Source organism: Chiroxiphia lanceolata, chromosome 3 (assembly GCF_009829145.1).
Source record: "Chiroxiphia lanceolata isolate bChiLan1 chromosome 3, bChiLan1.pri, whole genome shotgun sequence".
Taxonomy (NCBI): Eukaryota; Metazoa; Chordata; class Aves; order Passeriformes; family Pipridae; genus Chiroxiphia; species Chiroxiphia lanceolata.
The window spans coordinates 28,870,666-28,889,000 of NC_045639.1; the positions used below are offsets into that span (position 1 = coordinate 28,870,666).

General features: G+C 44.7%; 1 protein-coding gene across 5 annotated transcripts in view; it reads left to right on the plus strand.

The window, feature by feature from the left end:
* The window catches only part of LOC116785087, a 58,290-nt gene that overhangs the window by 23,584 nt on the left and 16,371 nt on the right, over positions 1 to 18,335 (plus strand). For 3 of the 5 annotated variants that reach the window (XM_032684293.1, XM_032684297.1, XM_032684296.1), the window contains one exon: positions 18,022 to 18,075. The exons of 1 other annotated variant lie outside the window; for it this stretch is intronic. In XM_032684293.1, coding sequence (XP_032540184.1) covers positions 18,022 to 18,075 — 54 coding nt within the window. The remainder of the gene's footprint in view (positions 1 to 18,021; positions 18,076 to 18,335) is intronic. One more of the 5 variants, XM_032684294.1, reaches the window with a different exon arrangement.

The following is an 18,335-nucleotide window of genomic DNA, read 5'->3' on the forward strand; positions in this document are numbered from 1 at the left end:
TAATGGATCCATCCTCCTGTGTTGTTCAGTGGGACTACCTGGATCACCTTTGAAATCTACTTACAGAAGCCTGGGAAGTCAGACTGTAGCATTTGCAGGGAGAGGCATCTCTTGGAGGAGAGCAGCTTTGGGGTGGTACAATGAGCAATCCAAATTGTTCTCATTTATGTGTGGGTAGGTGGCTGATATGAAAGCATTGTTTTAAAGTACAAGACAGGATTTGGGTACATGAGTGTATTTCTAGTTACACTATAAAGTCACTAGATAGGTTTCACAACTTGCTCTGAACTTTCTGCCATGGTTTGCTTACTTTTATGAGTAGATAGAATCATAGATTCGTAGAATACCCTGAATTGGAAGGGACCAGCAAAGCTCATTGAAGTCCAGCTCCCGGCCCTGCAAAGGATAGCTCACACCATGGCCCTGAGCATTGTCCAAATGCTTCTTGAACTCTATCAGGCTTGATGCTGTGACCAGTTCCCTGGGGAACCTGTTCCAGTACTCAACCACCTTATGGGTGAAGAAGAACTTTTTCCTAATATCCACCTTAAACCTCACCTGACACAGCTTCATGGCATCCCCTCAGAACCTGTCACTGGTTGTCTGAGAGAAGAGATTGGTGGCTGCCCCTCTGCTTCCCTTCATGAGGAAGTTGCAGACTGCAATGAGGTCTCCCCTCACTCTCCTCTTTTCTGAACAAACCAAGTGATTTCAGCTGCTCCTTGTTTGGCTTTCCCTCTGGAGTATCAATAACGTTTTCTTACAGAGGCTTAGTGCATTATTTAAAATGCATTGAGATGCTGGGATGAAAAAGGCCAGCACAGAAGAGAAAAATACATCCTGTGCTAACATTTGGATTGTTCATTCACTCCTTTGGAAAGTGACTAGTTTCAGTGCATGACAGGCGAGTGGAACTTTATCATGATTTGACACTGAAAGTGGCCCGGGGAATAGTGTGAGCCCTGGTCTGGGCTTAACTGTGTAATATCAAGACCATCTTCCTTCTGCTGTGTATTTGAATACTGGCATTTTGGTTGAACTGGGCATTGGTGATGAGCACTGAAAGCTTTCTTTGAGCCGACACTGGTTGCGCAAAGGCTGCACAACAGCATTCACCACATGTGACCAAGGACCAGTGTGTGACCCCTGGTGCGCTGGGGTCTGGGCTTTGGACTGTTAATGGCTCCAGGGTGAGATTTCTGTATCCTTAGCACAGCTGGGATTTGCCCTTGCCTGTCTCTAGGACTTGAAAAATAGCTTCCAGATAGCTTCCACGTGTGAGCTCGTGAGTCCTTTTCACCTCTTGGCCTCTCCTTTGAATCCAGGCCTTCTCAGTTCCCGAGAATTGTTACCATCTGTTTGCCCATCTGAGCTTCTCTCTGTGACGAGAGGGTGCCGGAAAATCTACTGCTGGTGCTGGTAGTAGTTTCATCACAGTCTCTGCCCTGGGCCTCGCTCTCTGGAGTAACTGAGCAGAGTTCAGAGGCCTGTGCTGAGTGTAATGGCTTACACCATTTCCTAAGGGGCACAGTGCCAGAACTTGTCTCTCAAGTGTGGGAAGTTGGGCCATAGCAGTTCTTTGTTCCTGGGTGCAGTAGAGCACTTGTTGAAGCAATATAATAAAGAAACTGTTGCAGAAACTGATTGTGCCAGTACAGAATGAGAAATTCTGCTTCTGGAAACCTCCTGCAATTTTGCTTTTATTTTTCATCCCCAGAAATATGCTATAGCAGCTGTTCTTCCAACATAGAAGCCCCTGTCTATCTCACCCCTGCCAGTGTTTGGCACTGAAGTAGCCAGCAAACAAATGCTATGCCTGGCTGCTGCAAGGCAGTCTGAGCATGAGAAAGTTTGGGGCTGAACGTGATCAATGAGATTGTCTGTCTGGTCTACTTGCCTGCAAGGATATAGTTCTGTGGCAGGAGGCCCTGGTATCTTAGAGATGTACCATATGAGTGGGAGATAGGGCATGGTAGAGTTGTCTTGTTCTTTGTGTCTTTGGAGGAGCCGACATATTCCCTTCTGGTTTGATCTCTGTTAGAAAGACTCTCTGGCTCAGTGCCACCCAGCTGATGTCTGGTTTGCTGATTAAGGCATTGGTAGTCTGACAGTGGTGGAGAGGGGGAGGGTGGGAAGAAATTGTGCGGTCCAGGAGGTAGAGAGAGAGACTCAATAGCAAGGGAAGGCATGAGGAACCCCACCCAGCCCCAGGGAGGTGAGTATGACTGCCAGACAGCAGATACCTCTGTCTCTATGTCTCTTAAGTGTACCCTGGATGGCTATCTAATTCATGTAAAAACATTAGGAAGTGCCTGTGTGCTGCTGCAGCTGGATGAGTCGGAGCATAAGAGAGCAGTAACCCATGTAGAACTTGGCCTGACTGCTTCTAGAAAGCATCATGATTTCCTCTTCTTTCCTGAGGGAGGCAACTGAGTTTTCACTGATGGTAAGGTTCATCTGCTGCCAGCAGATGAAGCCAAAGGCAAGGCAGGCAGGATAATCTAGTCCTATTCCCGAACTTTCAGCATCAATCGATGTTCCAGAGGTTAGAGCATTTTCACAGAATGGTTGAGATTGGAAAGGGCCTCTAGAAGATATCTTGTAGAACCTCTCTGCTCAAGCAGGGTCATCTGGAGTTCAGATAGCCTGTACATCACCACCTTCTCCATGAGGATCTATGTTCTCCATACAGTGTTGAAACACAGAATTAATTTAAATGGAACAGGTCTGTTCCAGTTCTGCCCCGCCCCATGATATCTGTTGATACTATGTTCACCTTTCAGGTGTGCTGCTAGCAGACTTTCATTCTGATCACATATCACGTGTCTCTTGGACCTCTTCCGCTGTTGTGCCAGCCCTGGCACAGAGTGTGTTGGCTTGTCCATTCCTAGGGCCAAACTTCTTTTCCCTTAATGTTTTGCCTCCTTGTTTTGCCTGAGTGCATCTTTGATTTGTATTACATGGCTTTGTAACACATGCAAAGGCAACAGTTCAAGGGGGAGGTAGACAAGTGAACTTCTGTCTGGAAATACTTACCGATCTCTTTTCCCCTGCATATCTGGCTGTGTAACTTTGCCTTTTCCTGGAAGTTTGCATGTTGGTGAATATAGCCATTTGGACTACCGTGACAGTGTGAGCCAGTAGCTATCTGCTGAAACATCTGAAATGTAGTTCCTCGAGGTGCTGCTGTGAATCATGTAAGAGTAGGGATTAGGTTGGTCAGGGGGATTTTTGAGCCCACAAGAGAGCTTTGTTGAGCAAAAGGAAGATGAGGGAAAGAAATTAGGTGTGGCTGAAGTTTGGAGAGTATATGTTGAAGACAGTAGAGATCTGTAGAATAGGAAGGTAAGAATGGTGGAGACAGAGCAAGAGAGACTAATTTTGTTGTTATTAGGATTTGCAAAGGGACAGTATTAGCACCTGGCACCAGAGGCAGTAAATGATGAACCTGAGGTTAAAGCCAAGGGCTTATCATTTAGATTGGCAGGCTTGCTGGCTACCTTCCCAACCCTGCTGTCTTTCTCTTTTTCTCAAAGCTCTTAAGCCTGGTAAGAAGGTATTAAACTAGAGCTGGTTCTTTGGCTGCAGACCAGAGAGAGGAGATCAAATGGGCATATGGACACCACTGGCATGTGGCCTCGGGATGTGACTTAGAGAGAAGTCCTGAGTGGTGCTGGTGATACTGTGTAGGTCTTGAACTCCTGATCTGACTCTGGGGGCTAGGTAGGCATGGGAGGAGCAAACCTGGGGGGTAAGTCACCTGAAAGTGGCTACCAGAAACTCTGCCTGTGAATGGACAAAGTTGGGGTTTTGACCCCAGAGAATAATTCCTACTGGACTAGTAGAAGGAAAAGCCCAGTCTCCCATATCTACTGGCAGTGTTTTATGGTGGGCTGCCAGCTGGTCACAGAAAACATCGCTCAGCAAAACCAAGAGCTCCAAACTGCAGCAACAACACAACTAAAATGTGGTTGAAGGTGGGGTGAATGAGAGTCACAGAGTAGGTGCCGGGTTGGATCCCCAAGGGTGGCCATCCTGCAACGTATCCCTGTTCTGTCTCTTGTGTGTTCACTGTTGCAGGTTCTTTTCCAAGAAGGTTTTCCGAAGGATATTTTGGTTCTTGTTTTGACACAGTACAGTGCAGAAGGATAATACTGGCATGTTCTCTTTCCCACTTCCTGAGTTCAGCCTAAGTAACCTCAAGGGGCTGGCAGATTCAAAAGTTTTGCTGCAACCTGTTTATATTTTCCAGCAACACCAGTTTGGAGATGTTGCTTGGAAGGGAAGGTCAGGACCTTCTCTACAGTGCTCTTCTCCTCTGCAATAGGGCTGGATTGTCCTCACCTCCCCCAGCCGTGGTGTGTCTGGACTAGAAAGGCTGCTTGGGTCCAGTCCCAATGTACTGTTGTGCTGGCCAGATACCTCTCCCTGCCCACTCCTCCCTCAGCATGTGGCTCATTGTGATACAAATATCTCACCCTTGCCTGGGGAGAAAAGGAGTTTGCAGGCGGCTCCACCATGTGCTGTCACTGCCCAAGTTGTATTTGGTGTGCAGATGAATGGATCTCTTGATAAGTTGTGACTTTTGCTTGTGCTAGCAACGTCTGAAAAGGAGAAAGCCTTACAGTTTAGTTCTTTGGAGGATTAGTGAAGTGGCTTGAGGAGACTGGGGAGGGTGAATGGCTGTTTAGAACCAATCTGGTTATTCCTTATATAGTCCAGAGAGCATCTGATGGTGGTGGCACTTTTCTACTTGCTTTTCTGACTTTATTATATAGGTTAAGAAACTACAATGAACAGTAGAGATAGACTAGGCTTTTTTCCCCCTTTGTTTCTACCCTACCACCACTAAGCATTGAATTTCCTTAGAATTCAGTAGCCACGAGATAACGGGGACTGCTGCGGCTTAAAAATCAGATGGTAAGAGACTTGTTTCAAAGCACTACAAAGGAGAGATTGGTAGCAAGCAAGAACTTGTTTTCCCTTTGCTTTTCACTGGCATTGCTTAGCCCTGTATCTGTGAAGTAGGACACCTTCCTTGCCCAGTATGGCTTGACACTGGGGCACTGGTGTCTGAAAGGTGACATGGGTGTGCTTTACACCCTGTGGTCTCCCCATGGGACACTGCCTTGAGTGAGAAGGAAGGAGAGAGGTGGTAGTGTGGGTTTTGAAACAGCAGAAACAGGGCAGTTGTGTGATGGTGCAGATTAACTATTAGTGTCGGGCATTTTTGCTCCAGTTTTGACACCACAGACAGACAGACAGCGGCTTGTCCCGGGTGTGTCTGAGACTTGAAAGTGCAATAGCCATTACTGTTCAATAGGCAGAAGCTGGCTGAGCTTTTAAGGCCAAGCCCGTGACTAGAGTAAACACTCTAGGAAATGCTGGTTTTGAGACAAACTTTGGCATGGTAGAATAGCCAGCCTGGCTGTCAACAGCACAGCTGTCCTTGGCGTGGACTGGGGTTTAGCTCTGATTTTCTGCCTTAGCTCTGAATAGCCTCTCCATTGTTGGCTCACATGAGAACCACGCTGCTGGGCTCTGCTCGCGCTTTCTTTCAGCCTGTTGATGTCAATGGGAGTTTTGGGCATTGGTCCACAGCTCATCTCACAGGAGGAGGCACTCAATAGAGGCATCTACTTCCCATGTAGATGGAGACTGAGTTAACCCAGAGCAGATTCACTTGTGAAACTCCCTGCCCTGTTCCAGGGCTGTGATCCCGGATACACACTTCTTGTTGAGCTGCAATTGGTTTAGAGGAAATGATGTCTGATAAATCAGAGACGAATCCTCCTCCTCCAAGCCAAAAAACATCTAATTACATTTTTTCTAAATTCAAGGTTTCAAAAACATAGGTGTCCTGGGGGCCAGAGATAAATTTAAAAAAGCACAAATGAAGGTGCTAAAGAGAAACCCTATGAAGTTTGCTGGTTTTCATTATTGAACATAGTCTTTTTGGTCTCCTGTTGGACTTTGCTTATGCAAAGCAATTTCCATAGGGATGAATTTACAAAACTGAGGATCCTCTGGAGTGTTAGGAACTTAAGTAAATAAAGTCCGTGGTCATGTCTATACTAGGGTAAACTGTATTTTTAATTAAAAAATGCACTTGTGTTTTAAAATCTCAGCATAACCTTGCAAGCTGTAATTTCACCTTTGATTATGGAAAAAATAGTTTGATCAGCTGCACAAAGGATAGAACCCTGAAATGCTTTGCGAGTTACGTTGCAATCTTATTGTAAGCATGCTCTTTTGTACAGCATAAATAAAACCTTTTGTCTACCCGTGGAGGCTTTAGAAACTGTCTATCTTGCATATCACTTTAGAGGCTTATCAAACAGTCCTATAGGCTCTGCCATGATGGTATATGGGCATATTATGTTTAAGAAACAAGGAACAGTTTAAAAAAATCATTTTCCAAATTGCAGAGCCAGAGGATCTGTGTAGTTCCTAGTATAGGTAGAATATCCTTAAATAGAGCTAGTCAGATATCTGGTTTTCTCACTTCTGTAAACCTGTTTCTCGTTTCATTAGAGGTGATGTGGTTTGCAGTTGGGGGAACCACTGCAGGTCAGGGAATGCCGTCAGTTTGTTCAGGAAAGTTTGTTACTGCTACTGTTTGTTGTATGTGCAGGAAAGACAGACAAACCTCACAAAAGAACATGGTGCACCTGACTAGGTGATAAGACTGTATATTGAGCGTATCTTAATGTAAGTCTTAATCTAAGATGTGGTGCTTTGCTCAGAGCTCTAATGGAAATAGCACAGTGAGTTCATGATGTTTTCATCGTAGTACTGAATTTGGTGTGTTATCAAATCAAGCTCTTAATTAATTTTCAACTTAATATAATGTCTTGTCAGCCTCTGAAATAATACAACCAGCTCTATTAGTTTCTAATTATCGTTAGCAGAATGAGTGTAATTTTGAGCACTGGAAGTGGTACTCTTAGAAAACATTTTCTGAGCAGAAAGATTTATAGTACAACTTTTTTAGTATTCTTGTATCCTCTTTCATAATACACCAATGTTCTGTTCAAGCCTGACTGCTACAAGAAGTGGGAAAGGCTAATTGTTTCCATTTGCATTTTGCAGACTCTTACTATGGACAATTATGCTAAACAGGCTATGGACTCGCTCTAGAGCTGAGTGAAACGGTAAGCCACAAGAAGCTGAAAAAAATCAGATTGCTACCTCATGATGTGGCTGCTGGTAGGGTTAGAGGTAGAAAGCAGCTATAACTACTGCTGCAACTGTGAGACTTGCCTGTGTTGCTCAGTCCACTGTATAAAACTGTACTGAATTGAGACACTGGTTCACTTGCTTTCCAGATGCAAACATTCAAATAATTTAAACACCCTCAAAGCTATTCATATAAATGTGGTACAAACTTTTGCTTTGTTATCAACCTTTCTCTGCACAGAGGATCTTAACGAACTTGGCCTTGAGATATTCAGGTATCTCTTTGAATAAATTAATCTGAACTTTTGCCCTTCTGCAGTGTGGTGGGTGAATGGACCCTCTTGGTCCTGGGACTTGACCATTTCATAAGTGTGAGATGGGCCAAAAGCCTGAACTGAAAGAAGGAAACACTGAAATGATTTGTGTATTAAAATTGATACATGTGTTATGAGCACTGGCACGTGTTATACAGGCTCTGATATGGATCTTGCAAGCTGTTGAGTTGAAGGTTTATTTCCATCTACTTGGAAAGTGGATCTTGATGCAGACAATGGAGTTGCATGCATGAGATCAGCAGTTCTCCAACTAGTTCTTCACGCACAGCTTTGGGCACAGCTCTAAGGGTTGCTATGCCCTGCTAACACCTGTTCAGAAGGGCAGTGGCCTGCTTCTGGTTCTGAGCTGGTACATCACCGCCCTCGCATAGGGAAGCTTCAAAAAGTTAGCAGGAGTAATGTGTATCCAATAGTACCCATGGACAAGTAGAGATGCTGAAGCTCAATCAGCATTGAAGTGTCCAGGGAAAAGCACTGTTTGCTGAATTGGTTGTATTGTTCCTTGCACTGGGGAGAGTTCCCTGGGCCATCTTTATGCCATCTCAAACCATGTTCAGCTGTGAGGGTGTGAACAAAGGGATGTAACATGGTAGCAGGATCAGCAAGTGCTGATCACCAGCTCTCAAGGGGACCACACAGTTATTAAAAAGGAAGGACAATGCACCAGGCAGGGCATACTGGCTCCTTAGAAATATTTGCAAGCTATTCACATGGGTACAGGCCTAGGCCAGCCCTTCCAAAGTTGATATGTCAAACCCCATCACAAGCTCTGAGTTCCAACTCTCAAACACCACCCAAGGCCCTGTGTGCTGTGTAGTGTTGTGCTGTGAGGCAGGTGTGGGCAGGCACTGCTGCGTGTGGGCATGGGAGAGTGCAGTCATTAGTTATGTTCTGCCTAAATGGATTAGCTCCCTGGAGTAAGAGGCCTTTATCCTGTTAGCTAGCTAGCTGCTTCAGCATGTTCCCTTGTCACTAATGTGTAAGTGAGGTTCAGTCGTGCAGGGGAGCAGGGGAACAAGTAGTTGGGTGGGGAATGTGGGAACAGTTGGGTTACATCATCATTTCTCTCTGTGTTTATTAGTGTTCTACTGCTTCCCCTTCATGGATGTCTATTTGAAGACAAAAAAGGGTCTCTCTAGTTTGTTAATTATCTTCTGGCCTGTAATTTCTAATATAGTATTTGTTTATTTTCATGTGCTCACGCAAACACGTGAGATTTCACAAATAGTTATAGTCATGTGGAAGGAGAAGATGCTCAAAAATGCCGCAGGGCTGTGCAGACATGATATATACACGTGTGTGTCTTGGGAAGAGAAGGAGAAGCGACTCTGTGCCCTATGTTCAGACTCTGTGGAACCCAAGCAAGTCCCATGGTTTGGGATGTTTGCTTGTTTGTTTGATACAGGCTTGTTTTGGCTTTCCAGAGCTGTTGAGGCAGTCAGTCTGCTTTTGGCTTTTTCAAAGTTTCCTTACCGTCCACTAATCCAGGTTCTCATCTGGAGATGTGACCTTATGTCTTTTCTGCATAAAATTCCATTTGTGAGTGCTCCCAGCAGCACCAGCTGAACACAAGGCAAAGGTTCCCACAGGGTAACTTGCCTTGCACTCAGCTGGAGAGGGTGGGAGGCAATTCAGAACCACCTTTTGAGGTTTCTGTTGTGAAGATCCAGGCCACTGGCAAATCCTTTCCTCATTTAGTCCAGTGAGTGTACCCTATGTTGCCCTATTTTTGAGAAGCTCCACTAAACCAACCCTTTGGCTGAAAATCTATTGAAAAGGTGCATATTCCGGGTTCTCCTCAGAGAAACCCACTGATTTCCAATGGATGTTTTCCATGATGGATTAGATAGATATGGTATGGATTTTATACCTCCTGAAAAGTTCCTTATGCTATCTGTACTTCATGGCAGGTTTTTGGTCTGACAAACAGGCATTGAGGTCCAAGAATTTTTACTTTTAAACGGTAACATCCAAAACATTCAAGTTCGCTAAAAAACCTGAAGAAATTGCCTTAAAAACCTAAACTTGAAACCATTTTGAGCTGGTTGTTTCGGCTTTTTTTTTTCCTTTTACCTTCCACAGGTACACCTATCCTTTTCTGGGGCAAACCTGTGCAAGCATGCAGTCTCTTTTGGAAGCCTAGTGTTCCAGATGCTTGGCTGTTCACTTTGTGGATGGTGTGCATGAGGCCCTGTAGCTTTCACAGAGCATTTGGAATGTCCTGTAATTTTTTCAGTTGACTGAGGATAGTGTCTCTGGGTTTGGAGCAGCCATCTGTGGATTCTCTTCCTCTTTGTGTCCCTGTAATGTCACAGCTGACAAGAATCTGTACCTTCCCTGATTTTAGAATTCTTTTTTCTTCTTTCCCAGAGTATATGGCTGTGTGACTTTCAGAGCCCTTTCCGTATCTCCCTCCTTAAAAGGAACTCTGCTTACGCTATTGCCTGACTTGGGCTAATGTCTTAACCCCTTCTTGGTGCTTGTGAGGACAACATTTGAACAGCAAATGGTGGAAGAGTCTGAGGCTGCTTGTTTCAAGCCCCCAGCACTGCTATCTCCCATGTGCTGCAGCAGCAGTGCTGAGGGGAATGGGATAAAGCCTCAGGAGGCAGCATGCCTTCTGCCCTAGCTCTGCCTATGGCAAGAGTCCATGGGGAGGGAGGGCTTTGACCTCATGTCGGAGCCAAGACTTCAGTTAGAAGTGAGACAAACTATAGAGACATCAGATGATATGTTAGACTAACTGGACATTCCCTGTGGACAGCTTTGGAGCCAAGGCCAGGAGTGAGGGGAAGAAACGGTCACGTTGGCAGCCCTGACATAAAAGCCCTGTAAGCTTTCTCTCAGGAGCTGCTGCCATGCCTGCCAGCTGTGAAACTAGACCTCCCTGTCCCTTTGTACCCCTCCTCCCTTCACAGGCTCTAGTGAGCAGGGGGGCAAGCCCAGCATTTGAACTTTGGTAACTTTGGCATGTGCAGATGAGTGATAGGGAATTAATGAATCCTGCCTGTTCTTTACATTTTTGTTACTCCACAGGTGCTGGAGTTTTTGGTCAGATCTGTTTCCTGCACCAATGGAGCTTTGCATTTTTTCCAGGCCTCAAAGAAAACTCAGTGAGGGATTTGGGGTTGGCATAGAGTGAATAGATGAACCATCTGATGTACCCTGCAGATCAGCAGACTCAGACTCTGCCAGACCAGCAGGGGAAGCGGCTGCTGAGCCAGAGATGCTCCATAGAGAGTGTTCACTTCCTCCATCCCCAAATTCAAATCAAAGGGCTAGTGGTAAAAGTGCCAGGGCAAATCTGGCCTGTTTTATCTGTTCCTAGGACGACAGGGCTTTTGTACAGATCCAGAGCATATCTGGAGACTGTATGCCACAAAGAAGACAGAGGAGCAGTAGAAAACCTGTAGTCACCTACAGACAGGCAGAGAGTCTGTTTGCTTAGACCACAACTGTGTGAGTAGGTAGCTGTGTTTGCATTAACTGTGGCTCTAGGATATGGAGGCAGAACTTCAAAAAGCAGCCTGTAATTTGAATAATGTTATCTGCTTTCTGGGCCTTGGGACCAGTGGGAATTTGGATGCTCTGCCAGGTGTCAGACCTTGCTGTCCAGACTTTAGCTCACTCTCTTCTGTAGCGGGTGTTGACCAGGCCCAGCAGCCTGGTGCCACTCTGCAGTGTTCACCTGCAGATCACCTTTCTTGATTGGGGTGCAAGTGGTCTGTGTGTGTTTAGAGGGCAATCACTGGTCGGATTGACTTGCTATTCTGCCACTTAAGACTTATCTGTGGTTCAGGGGCATTTTGTATTTGCTGTAAGCTCTCACCCATTTCACTTCAGCAGTGACAGCTGAGCCCCTCCCAATAGTGCGCAAAATAAGGTGATTAATGACACCATGTTGGAGGGGTGACCACAGAAATAATTTTGTTGTGGTTTTCATGGTCCACTGCTTGAGTGTGATCCTGGGCAAGTCCCTGCAGTACATCTTTCTTGGAAGGCCTTGTCTGGCTTTTTTTAATTGTTTTTTAATTTGAATTTGTTCTCAGTGATCACTTAGTAATCAGCATTTCTTCTGTTGCCCAGTCCAGAGGCATTAAGCCATCGGTGTTTGCACTGTATGGAGGCTGTGGATTTGTGGCACTTGGTGGCAGAGGTGCTACCTGGAAAACTGAGGTTCTTATCTTGATAGAGATGGGAGCCCTTTAGCACAGTGTTAAGAGACCAAATGTGTTGATGTTTTGAAGGAGCTTCAGACAGGTTGAAAATAAATGTGGCAAAAAAAGCATTAATGACTAATTCAACTGAATGTGAACTAGAAATAACTTTCTAAAGAGCTCAGAGGCTTTTCAGGGTGTTTCACAGTATCTTTGCAGCTTACAGTGTTTGCATGCAGAGGTTTGTTTCTGTAGGAGGGGACCATTGGCCAAATCATTTGAATTGGCTTGTATTTTAAACTGCTGTGAGGCTGTTAACTTCTGTTGGAGAAGTCTGGAGATCGTGACAGATAATAATCATAATTTAAGGCTGTGGCTGAACTATAGCCTTCCGGGTGCTGTCCTGCTGCAGGGGCTGGGCAGGGAACTTGTGTCCGCCTCTGGCACATGGATGCACTGGATAGCAGTCTTGCACCCTTGTGCCCAGACAATGGGTGTTTCCCTGGCACAGGGCATCCCTGGTGGTGCAAATGCAGAGCACGCTCAGGTGACTGCTGGGAAGGCCTGGCCCTCTTGTTTCTCTGCTGATTTAAGTCGTGTATGCCTGAGAGCCTGAGCCTGGATGGGGGGTAGTGTCAGCTGGAGTTGCTTCAGCTTAAAAGCAGTAAGGAGGAGCCTGTGACCTACTCTTTTTCTCTACTGTTTTTGTACTGCAGGGCTCAGAGGTGATGCCGATGTCCTGGCAGCACTGCTCAGAGCCAAGGAATTAAAAACCTCAGTTCAAAATCAACCTACAAAATAACTTTTTTTTTTTTGTTTTTTTGCTTATTATCCTCCTGAATCTATTGGGAGGGCAGACCTGGCTTTCCCCTTGCAGAGTGCCCATCACTATGTTGGCAAAAGGATAGGAGCCATGGCCCTGCTCCCTTGTGCCCTGCCACGTGGGCATGCACTGCTCTCCTGGGTGGAAGATTTCTCCAAAGCAGAGGGCACTGGGCTGTGATATTTAAGCCTGGAGATGCCTGAAGCTGTTGAAATGGGAAGATGAAGGCACTGAGCTCTGGCTGGGGCCTTGCTGGGGTTTCATGTCTGGCTTATGGAAACACTGCCTTTGGGGGGTAGCCAATCCTCTTCCTTTAGTTCAGCCTGTGCTGTTAAAAGGGCTCTGCTGAAATCCTCTGCTCCATTAGTGGCATGAGGCTGCTGCTGATTTGCCTGGATGCATCTCCCTACTCTGGTGGCTCACAGTTGTGGGCCCCTGTGCCCCCTGGGCTGTCTGTCTGTGCCACACAGTGGGGCAGAGGTGGGACTTGGTCAAGCAGAAGCCACAGCTGCAGTGTGCTGCACAATGGCCACTTTGTGCAGCACCCTGACCTCATCTATCCACTGTGCTGCCCTGCACCTTAACCCTCTGCACACCACCCCCTGCCCGAGCAGTGGTGGGGCAGGGGACAGGCTCTGATTGGCAGCTGGTGGGGAAAGCTGTTCCTCCTGACCCAAACCCATCTCTGAAGGTTGTTAGGAAAGGAGATCAGGCAGGCTTCTTGCTCTCAAATGCCTTCCTGGGAGAGAAGGGCCACAGGTCCATGCTTCCCCAGCCAGCTCACGAGTGGGCACTGCCTCTGCCCCGGCATCCGCTTCACTTCCCTGTCCCAAGATGCATCTTGTTGAGGCCCCTTTAGCCCTCTGCTCAATGGACCATGGAGCTGCCTCGCTGCCTTATGTAAGGCAATTTTCTCTCTGCACATTGTATCACTGGACATGGTTTCTCCCTTTGCATCAGCCTTCTGCTGTGACTTAGAGTGCAATTTCTCCTCACACTGTAATGTTTCTTCTTCTTTCAGTTGTTTTTTTTTTTTTTTTTTTTTTTTTTTTTTTTTTAATAAAGCAAGGAACATCATCAGTCTGTTTCTCTATTCTTCTGTGCTAGACATTCAAGCTTGGTCTGCCTTCTTGTACCTGAACAACTGGGAAACAGGGTGGTAGGGTTAACAGCATGGAAGTAAAACAAGGGTTATGGATCTAAGGCTTTTTCGGAAAACTTGGACTGCTTAAAACTTTGTATCCTGTCAAGAGCTTTAAGATGTCAACAACAGAAAGATGTGTCCATACCTTCAAAGTGTACCAGCCCTTCTGTGGAAGGTTCCCAGCAAACTAAAGAAAGGCAGGCTTCTGGCCTGCCTGATGTTCTTCTGCAAGTTGGGTCTTTGAGTCAAGTTACAGCACAGATTTTTTTTTTTTAATTACATTTTGAAATCTTTCATTAAGCAAGTGAAAATCCCTGCAAAATTCTTAAGTTGTAACAAGCTGATTGTATACCAGTATGTAGCATTTGATGAAGTGTGTCATGAAATGATGAATTGTGTTGAACTGAGAGTTCCTGTGTTCTTTTGCATGAAATAGACTAAACTGGTCTGAAAAAACCAGTAATAGTTAAACTGCATCCAACTCTGGACAGACCCTTAGGTTTAAAACTATGACCAGATAATAAAATTAAATAATAACAATTAAACCCCAAAACACTAATGGACAGAAAAGTTATTGCTTTGTCCTGTGGAGGTGGTGAAAAGGAAACTATTCTAAAATGAGAAATGTATGTATAAAAAGCAGTTCTGTCAGAGACCAGCAGGAGAGACTTTTTAGTTGAAATAGGGATACTGTGTCTTTTTCTTCTACCTGCAGAAAAGGAAATGGAAGAACAGGTTTTGGAAACCATACCCTATGGTTTAATCTCAGCTCTGCTACTAATATTCTTCATGACCTTTGATTTATCTCTGCTCTTTTCTTTGTCATAACTCCCAGAAAATAACTTGAGGAAATAAAACTGCACTTTCACATTGGTCTATAGTTAGGGTTACTAAACTGAACATGTCACCTTTCTTGTAGGCCATTCCTCCTGCTTTAGGCTACTGCAAGTCATGTTGCCAAATAAATGTTATTTCAGCTCTGCCTTGTATCTATGTAAATAGGAGTTAATGAGTTGCTGCATCTCATGGCTAGCTTGTGACGTGGAGGTCTCCAGAGAGAGGATGAGGAGAGGCTGCTGTGGAAAGTCCCTGGCTGTTGCTAAGCAGCACTGCATTTTAGCTTCCCTATCCAAAAGTCTGCCCTCAGGTTTGGCAAGGAAAGGGAAAACTGAGGGATGGAAAACCATTCAAAGATGCTTGACTTACTTTTTGTAAAGCGTGACTTTACTGTGCTGGGTGCAGAAAGCATGTGGCTGCAAGTGAGGTAGAAGCAATTTGATTAAATAGAATAACATTTGATAACTGACCTTCTATGTATTCGTTCTCAGCTGCAGGATCATGTGGCTAGCTTACTCTTTCTCTCCCTCCCTCTGTTTTGTATCTTATTATGGTCTTGGACCTGGAAGCTGCAAGAGTACAGCACAAGGGGTCTTACTTTCCTTTCAGCCTAAGTGGAAAGAGGAGAATCCAGCAGTTCCAGGAATCTTCCTATGCTGAGGTTTATACTCCAGGTTTAACAGCCTGTGGAGGAGGGAATGTCCTGTTTTCATTTTACTAAGTCCATCAAGAGGAACACCAGGAACAAAGACGAAACAGTTATGTAGGGCATCCTGCTCTTGCTGCACAATCCAACCTCTGCAAACTGCAGCAACAGTGCGAATAGTGGTAAGATCCTCATGTAATTAAAGCTTATCACAACAGCATCACTAAAGGAGCACTTCTGTTTTCTACCAGAAGTGTAGGACTTGTGATACAGCTGAGCACTTGAATTCTTCTTGGAATAGTCTGGCTGGTTGTCCATCTGCCTACAGGCTAGTTCAAACTTTTCAGTCAGTCTTTGTCATTATCCTGTAATTTCTGTCTATGTTGGTCCGCCCTGTACATTTAATAGAAGGCCAGGATGGGTAAATATCTTGCTGCCTCTGCTGATTTATAGTTGGGAAATAATGTCTTTTATTGCACCCTGATGGAGTCATTGAGGGACCTGTGGGTGTGACTGTACCAGGCAGTTCACCGTACTGGAAGGTGTTGTACTTGCTCCCTGGCCAACAGAATTCTCTTTTTCCCTTTTCAGCAGAGGATCCAGTGGTGCTACTGAGGCACTGAGGAATTTGGTGTCACAGCCTCTCTTCATCCTTGAGAGTTCAGCCAAGTGCTACTCTAAAGCTCAGGTTTACAGCAACCTAGAGAAGCTGAAGGTCTCACCCAAAGTCATGCAGCTTGTAGTCAAATATGTTGCAGCAGGTGATGTTCTGCTGTAAGTGTTCTTCCCCTGAAGGATGGGGCTCAGAATCAAGAGTCCTGATTCTCCCTTTCATTGCTCAACCCAACTGTATCTCGCATATTTTATTCCACTGGTGGGCTTGTGGCTTTGAGCTACCTTCTCATCCCCACCAACCAACATTTCACAGCAGCTGGAAGAAAACCTTAAGGAGAACCCAAAACTTTGCAAGACCTCACAACTCCTCACTTTGCCGTTCCCTAAACCCTGGGCTTTGTCAGCACTACCACATTCTCCTTCCTTGTCGGTCTTTTTCACTGTAAATACAATAGCTGCCTTGCAGCCTGGCTGGGAACTGAGTCCTGTGATGTTTTTTAGGTATTCCCTGGGAATTACTGGTTTACTCAGACAGCCAAGGCTCAGGTTAGTTTAGCTCAGCTATTCTGGTTGTCTCCTTCTACCTGTTTTGTGAAAACATCTGTTGGGTCCTTTTAGGTTAGAAAACTTGGTGCTGTGCTGCTAGGTCAGACCTGGGCGTAGAGCCATCAGGCACAGCTACTGTTGAGCCCTTTGAATAACTGAGACAGCATTAGGATTCACCTGCTAAAGGATTAAGAGAAAAAGCTCAGAATCCTTGCAGCACCTCCCTTCTTCCCCATGCATGCTTGGACAGTGAAATACACTGTTCTTGAGCCCCAAACTGTGCATGTGAAAGTTTCAAAGTGGGCTGTGAGTGTGTTGAGTTCTGGATTTTAGATCAAAGAAGCTAATGTGTGTAGAAATGCTGGGTGGGTCTCCAGCTCCGTCTCAAGTTCTGGGCAGTTATGTGGGCTGGGGTTGCAAAGATGTGCTTATGGGATGTAGAGTGGCAGATGGTGGCGGAGGAATAAGACTTCTTACCACCTCCCAGTAGTAGCTTCGACTGGAAAAATAACAAATACTTTTACCTGAGTGCTGTCTTCAGTTTTGGAATGGTGGCTTTTCTTCTGAATTTTTTTAGGGTTTTTTGTGTATTTTGTATTTTTTTAGGCTTTTTGAGTTTCCAAGGCTCACTGTACTGTGTTGTTTTTATCTTGTCTTGTACTGGAAAAAGTAAGAAGACAACAAATAAAAAGTAATATTGGTAAAATGATGAGATGACTTTCTACATGTCTTTTATGTTAAGAATTTCATCTGAAAAACACTTCAATTGCTTTGTGAAAGCACGTGAGTGTGGTGTTTTCCTGCACTTCACACAGCTTTCTAACTGAAGAAGGGTAGAAAATGGGAGCTAGGAAAATCTATTATTTTTTTCAAAATCTGGTGGAGAAGTTTCTTCCTGACATGCCTCCATCATCAGGTTTTTCACTATGAAAAATGTAATTGAAGTATTTTTTTAGTGGAAAAACTGTTCTCTCTTGAAGCCTTGTTTTTCCACTTGGGAGGGATTTTTTAGACCTTTTTTTGAGGGGGGGAAAGAATAATTTTATTCACTTGCCACCTTTCAAAGCACTGTCTCAGAACTGGGATAGAACTGAAACTCACTTGTTTATTTCTCCAGTTACACAGAATAATTACTGGTTCGAGTATATCCTGTTTGCTAAGTTGTGCAGTTCTCCTTAAGGCAATTTTAATGGCTTTTACAATATATGGCAAAGGGATTCAGGACTGCAGGCAGGTGCTTTTACCTTGGATTTTTAAATTCTAAATAAATAAGCATAGTGAAAATAACTCTTAACGAATGGGAACGTCCACATTTACATGAAAGAGACTATTTTTTTCCTTCATAAAGGAAGATAAATTCACCTGCTTCAGGGCGAAGTCTAACCACTAATTGACGGAAATTAGAAAGAAACTTCCTTTTAGGTAGTTGTTCCATCCCTTTCTCTGTGAAATTTCTTGTATGTTCTTTCAAAACCCAGGGTGTTAGTCACTGCCAAAGGACTCTGTGCATTGGCCACTGCCAGGGGACTTTGTACAGGCTGCTTGAGACAGTCTCAGATTAGGAGATGGACAGATTACTTGATGGCCACCTTAGGTAAATTGTAATCTTTCATACCTCACCTAACCCTTCATCCATCTTGTTTTAACTAAAAGTTGATGAAAAGAGACTCCCTACAACCTCCCTCTTTCTGTTCCCTCATGCTACTTCTACTAATCCCTGGATTCTATTTCTCTTTCAGAAAATGCTGCTCAAGAAGAATTGTGGAGCGAAGACTAGAGTAATTAAAATTCATGTAAGTTGCCCTTTTCTGGTGCAGTTCCTGTATCTTTGCACATATATCTAAATGTGGCAATCCTTATTGAACACTGGGGTTTAAAAGATGATTCCTGGAGATTTCCCGTGGCTTGATAACAAAAGCTACGTAACAAAAATTGCTAGTCTGGAGTACAGGATGTAGCTGAAATTTAGGTTAGGTGCTGACAAGGCTAATAATACATTGTCTTTTCCATTTTGGAGACTGTGGTTTCAAAGCTTCCTTGGAGTGAAAGTCTA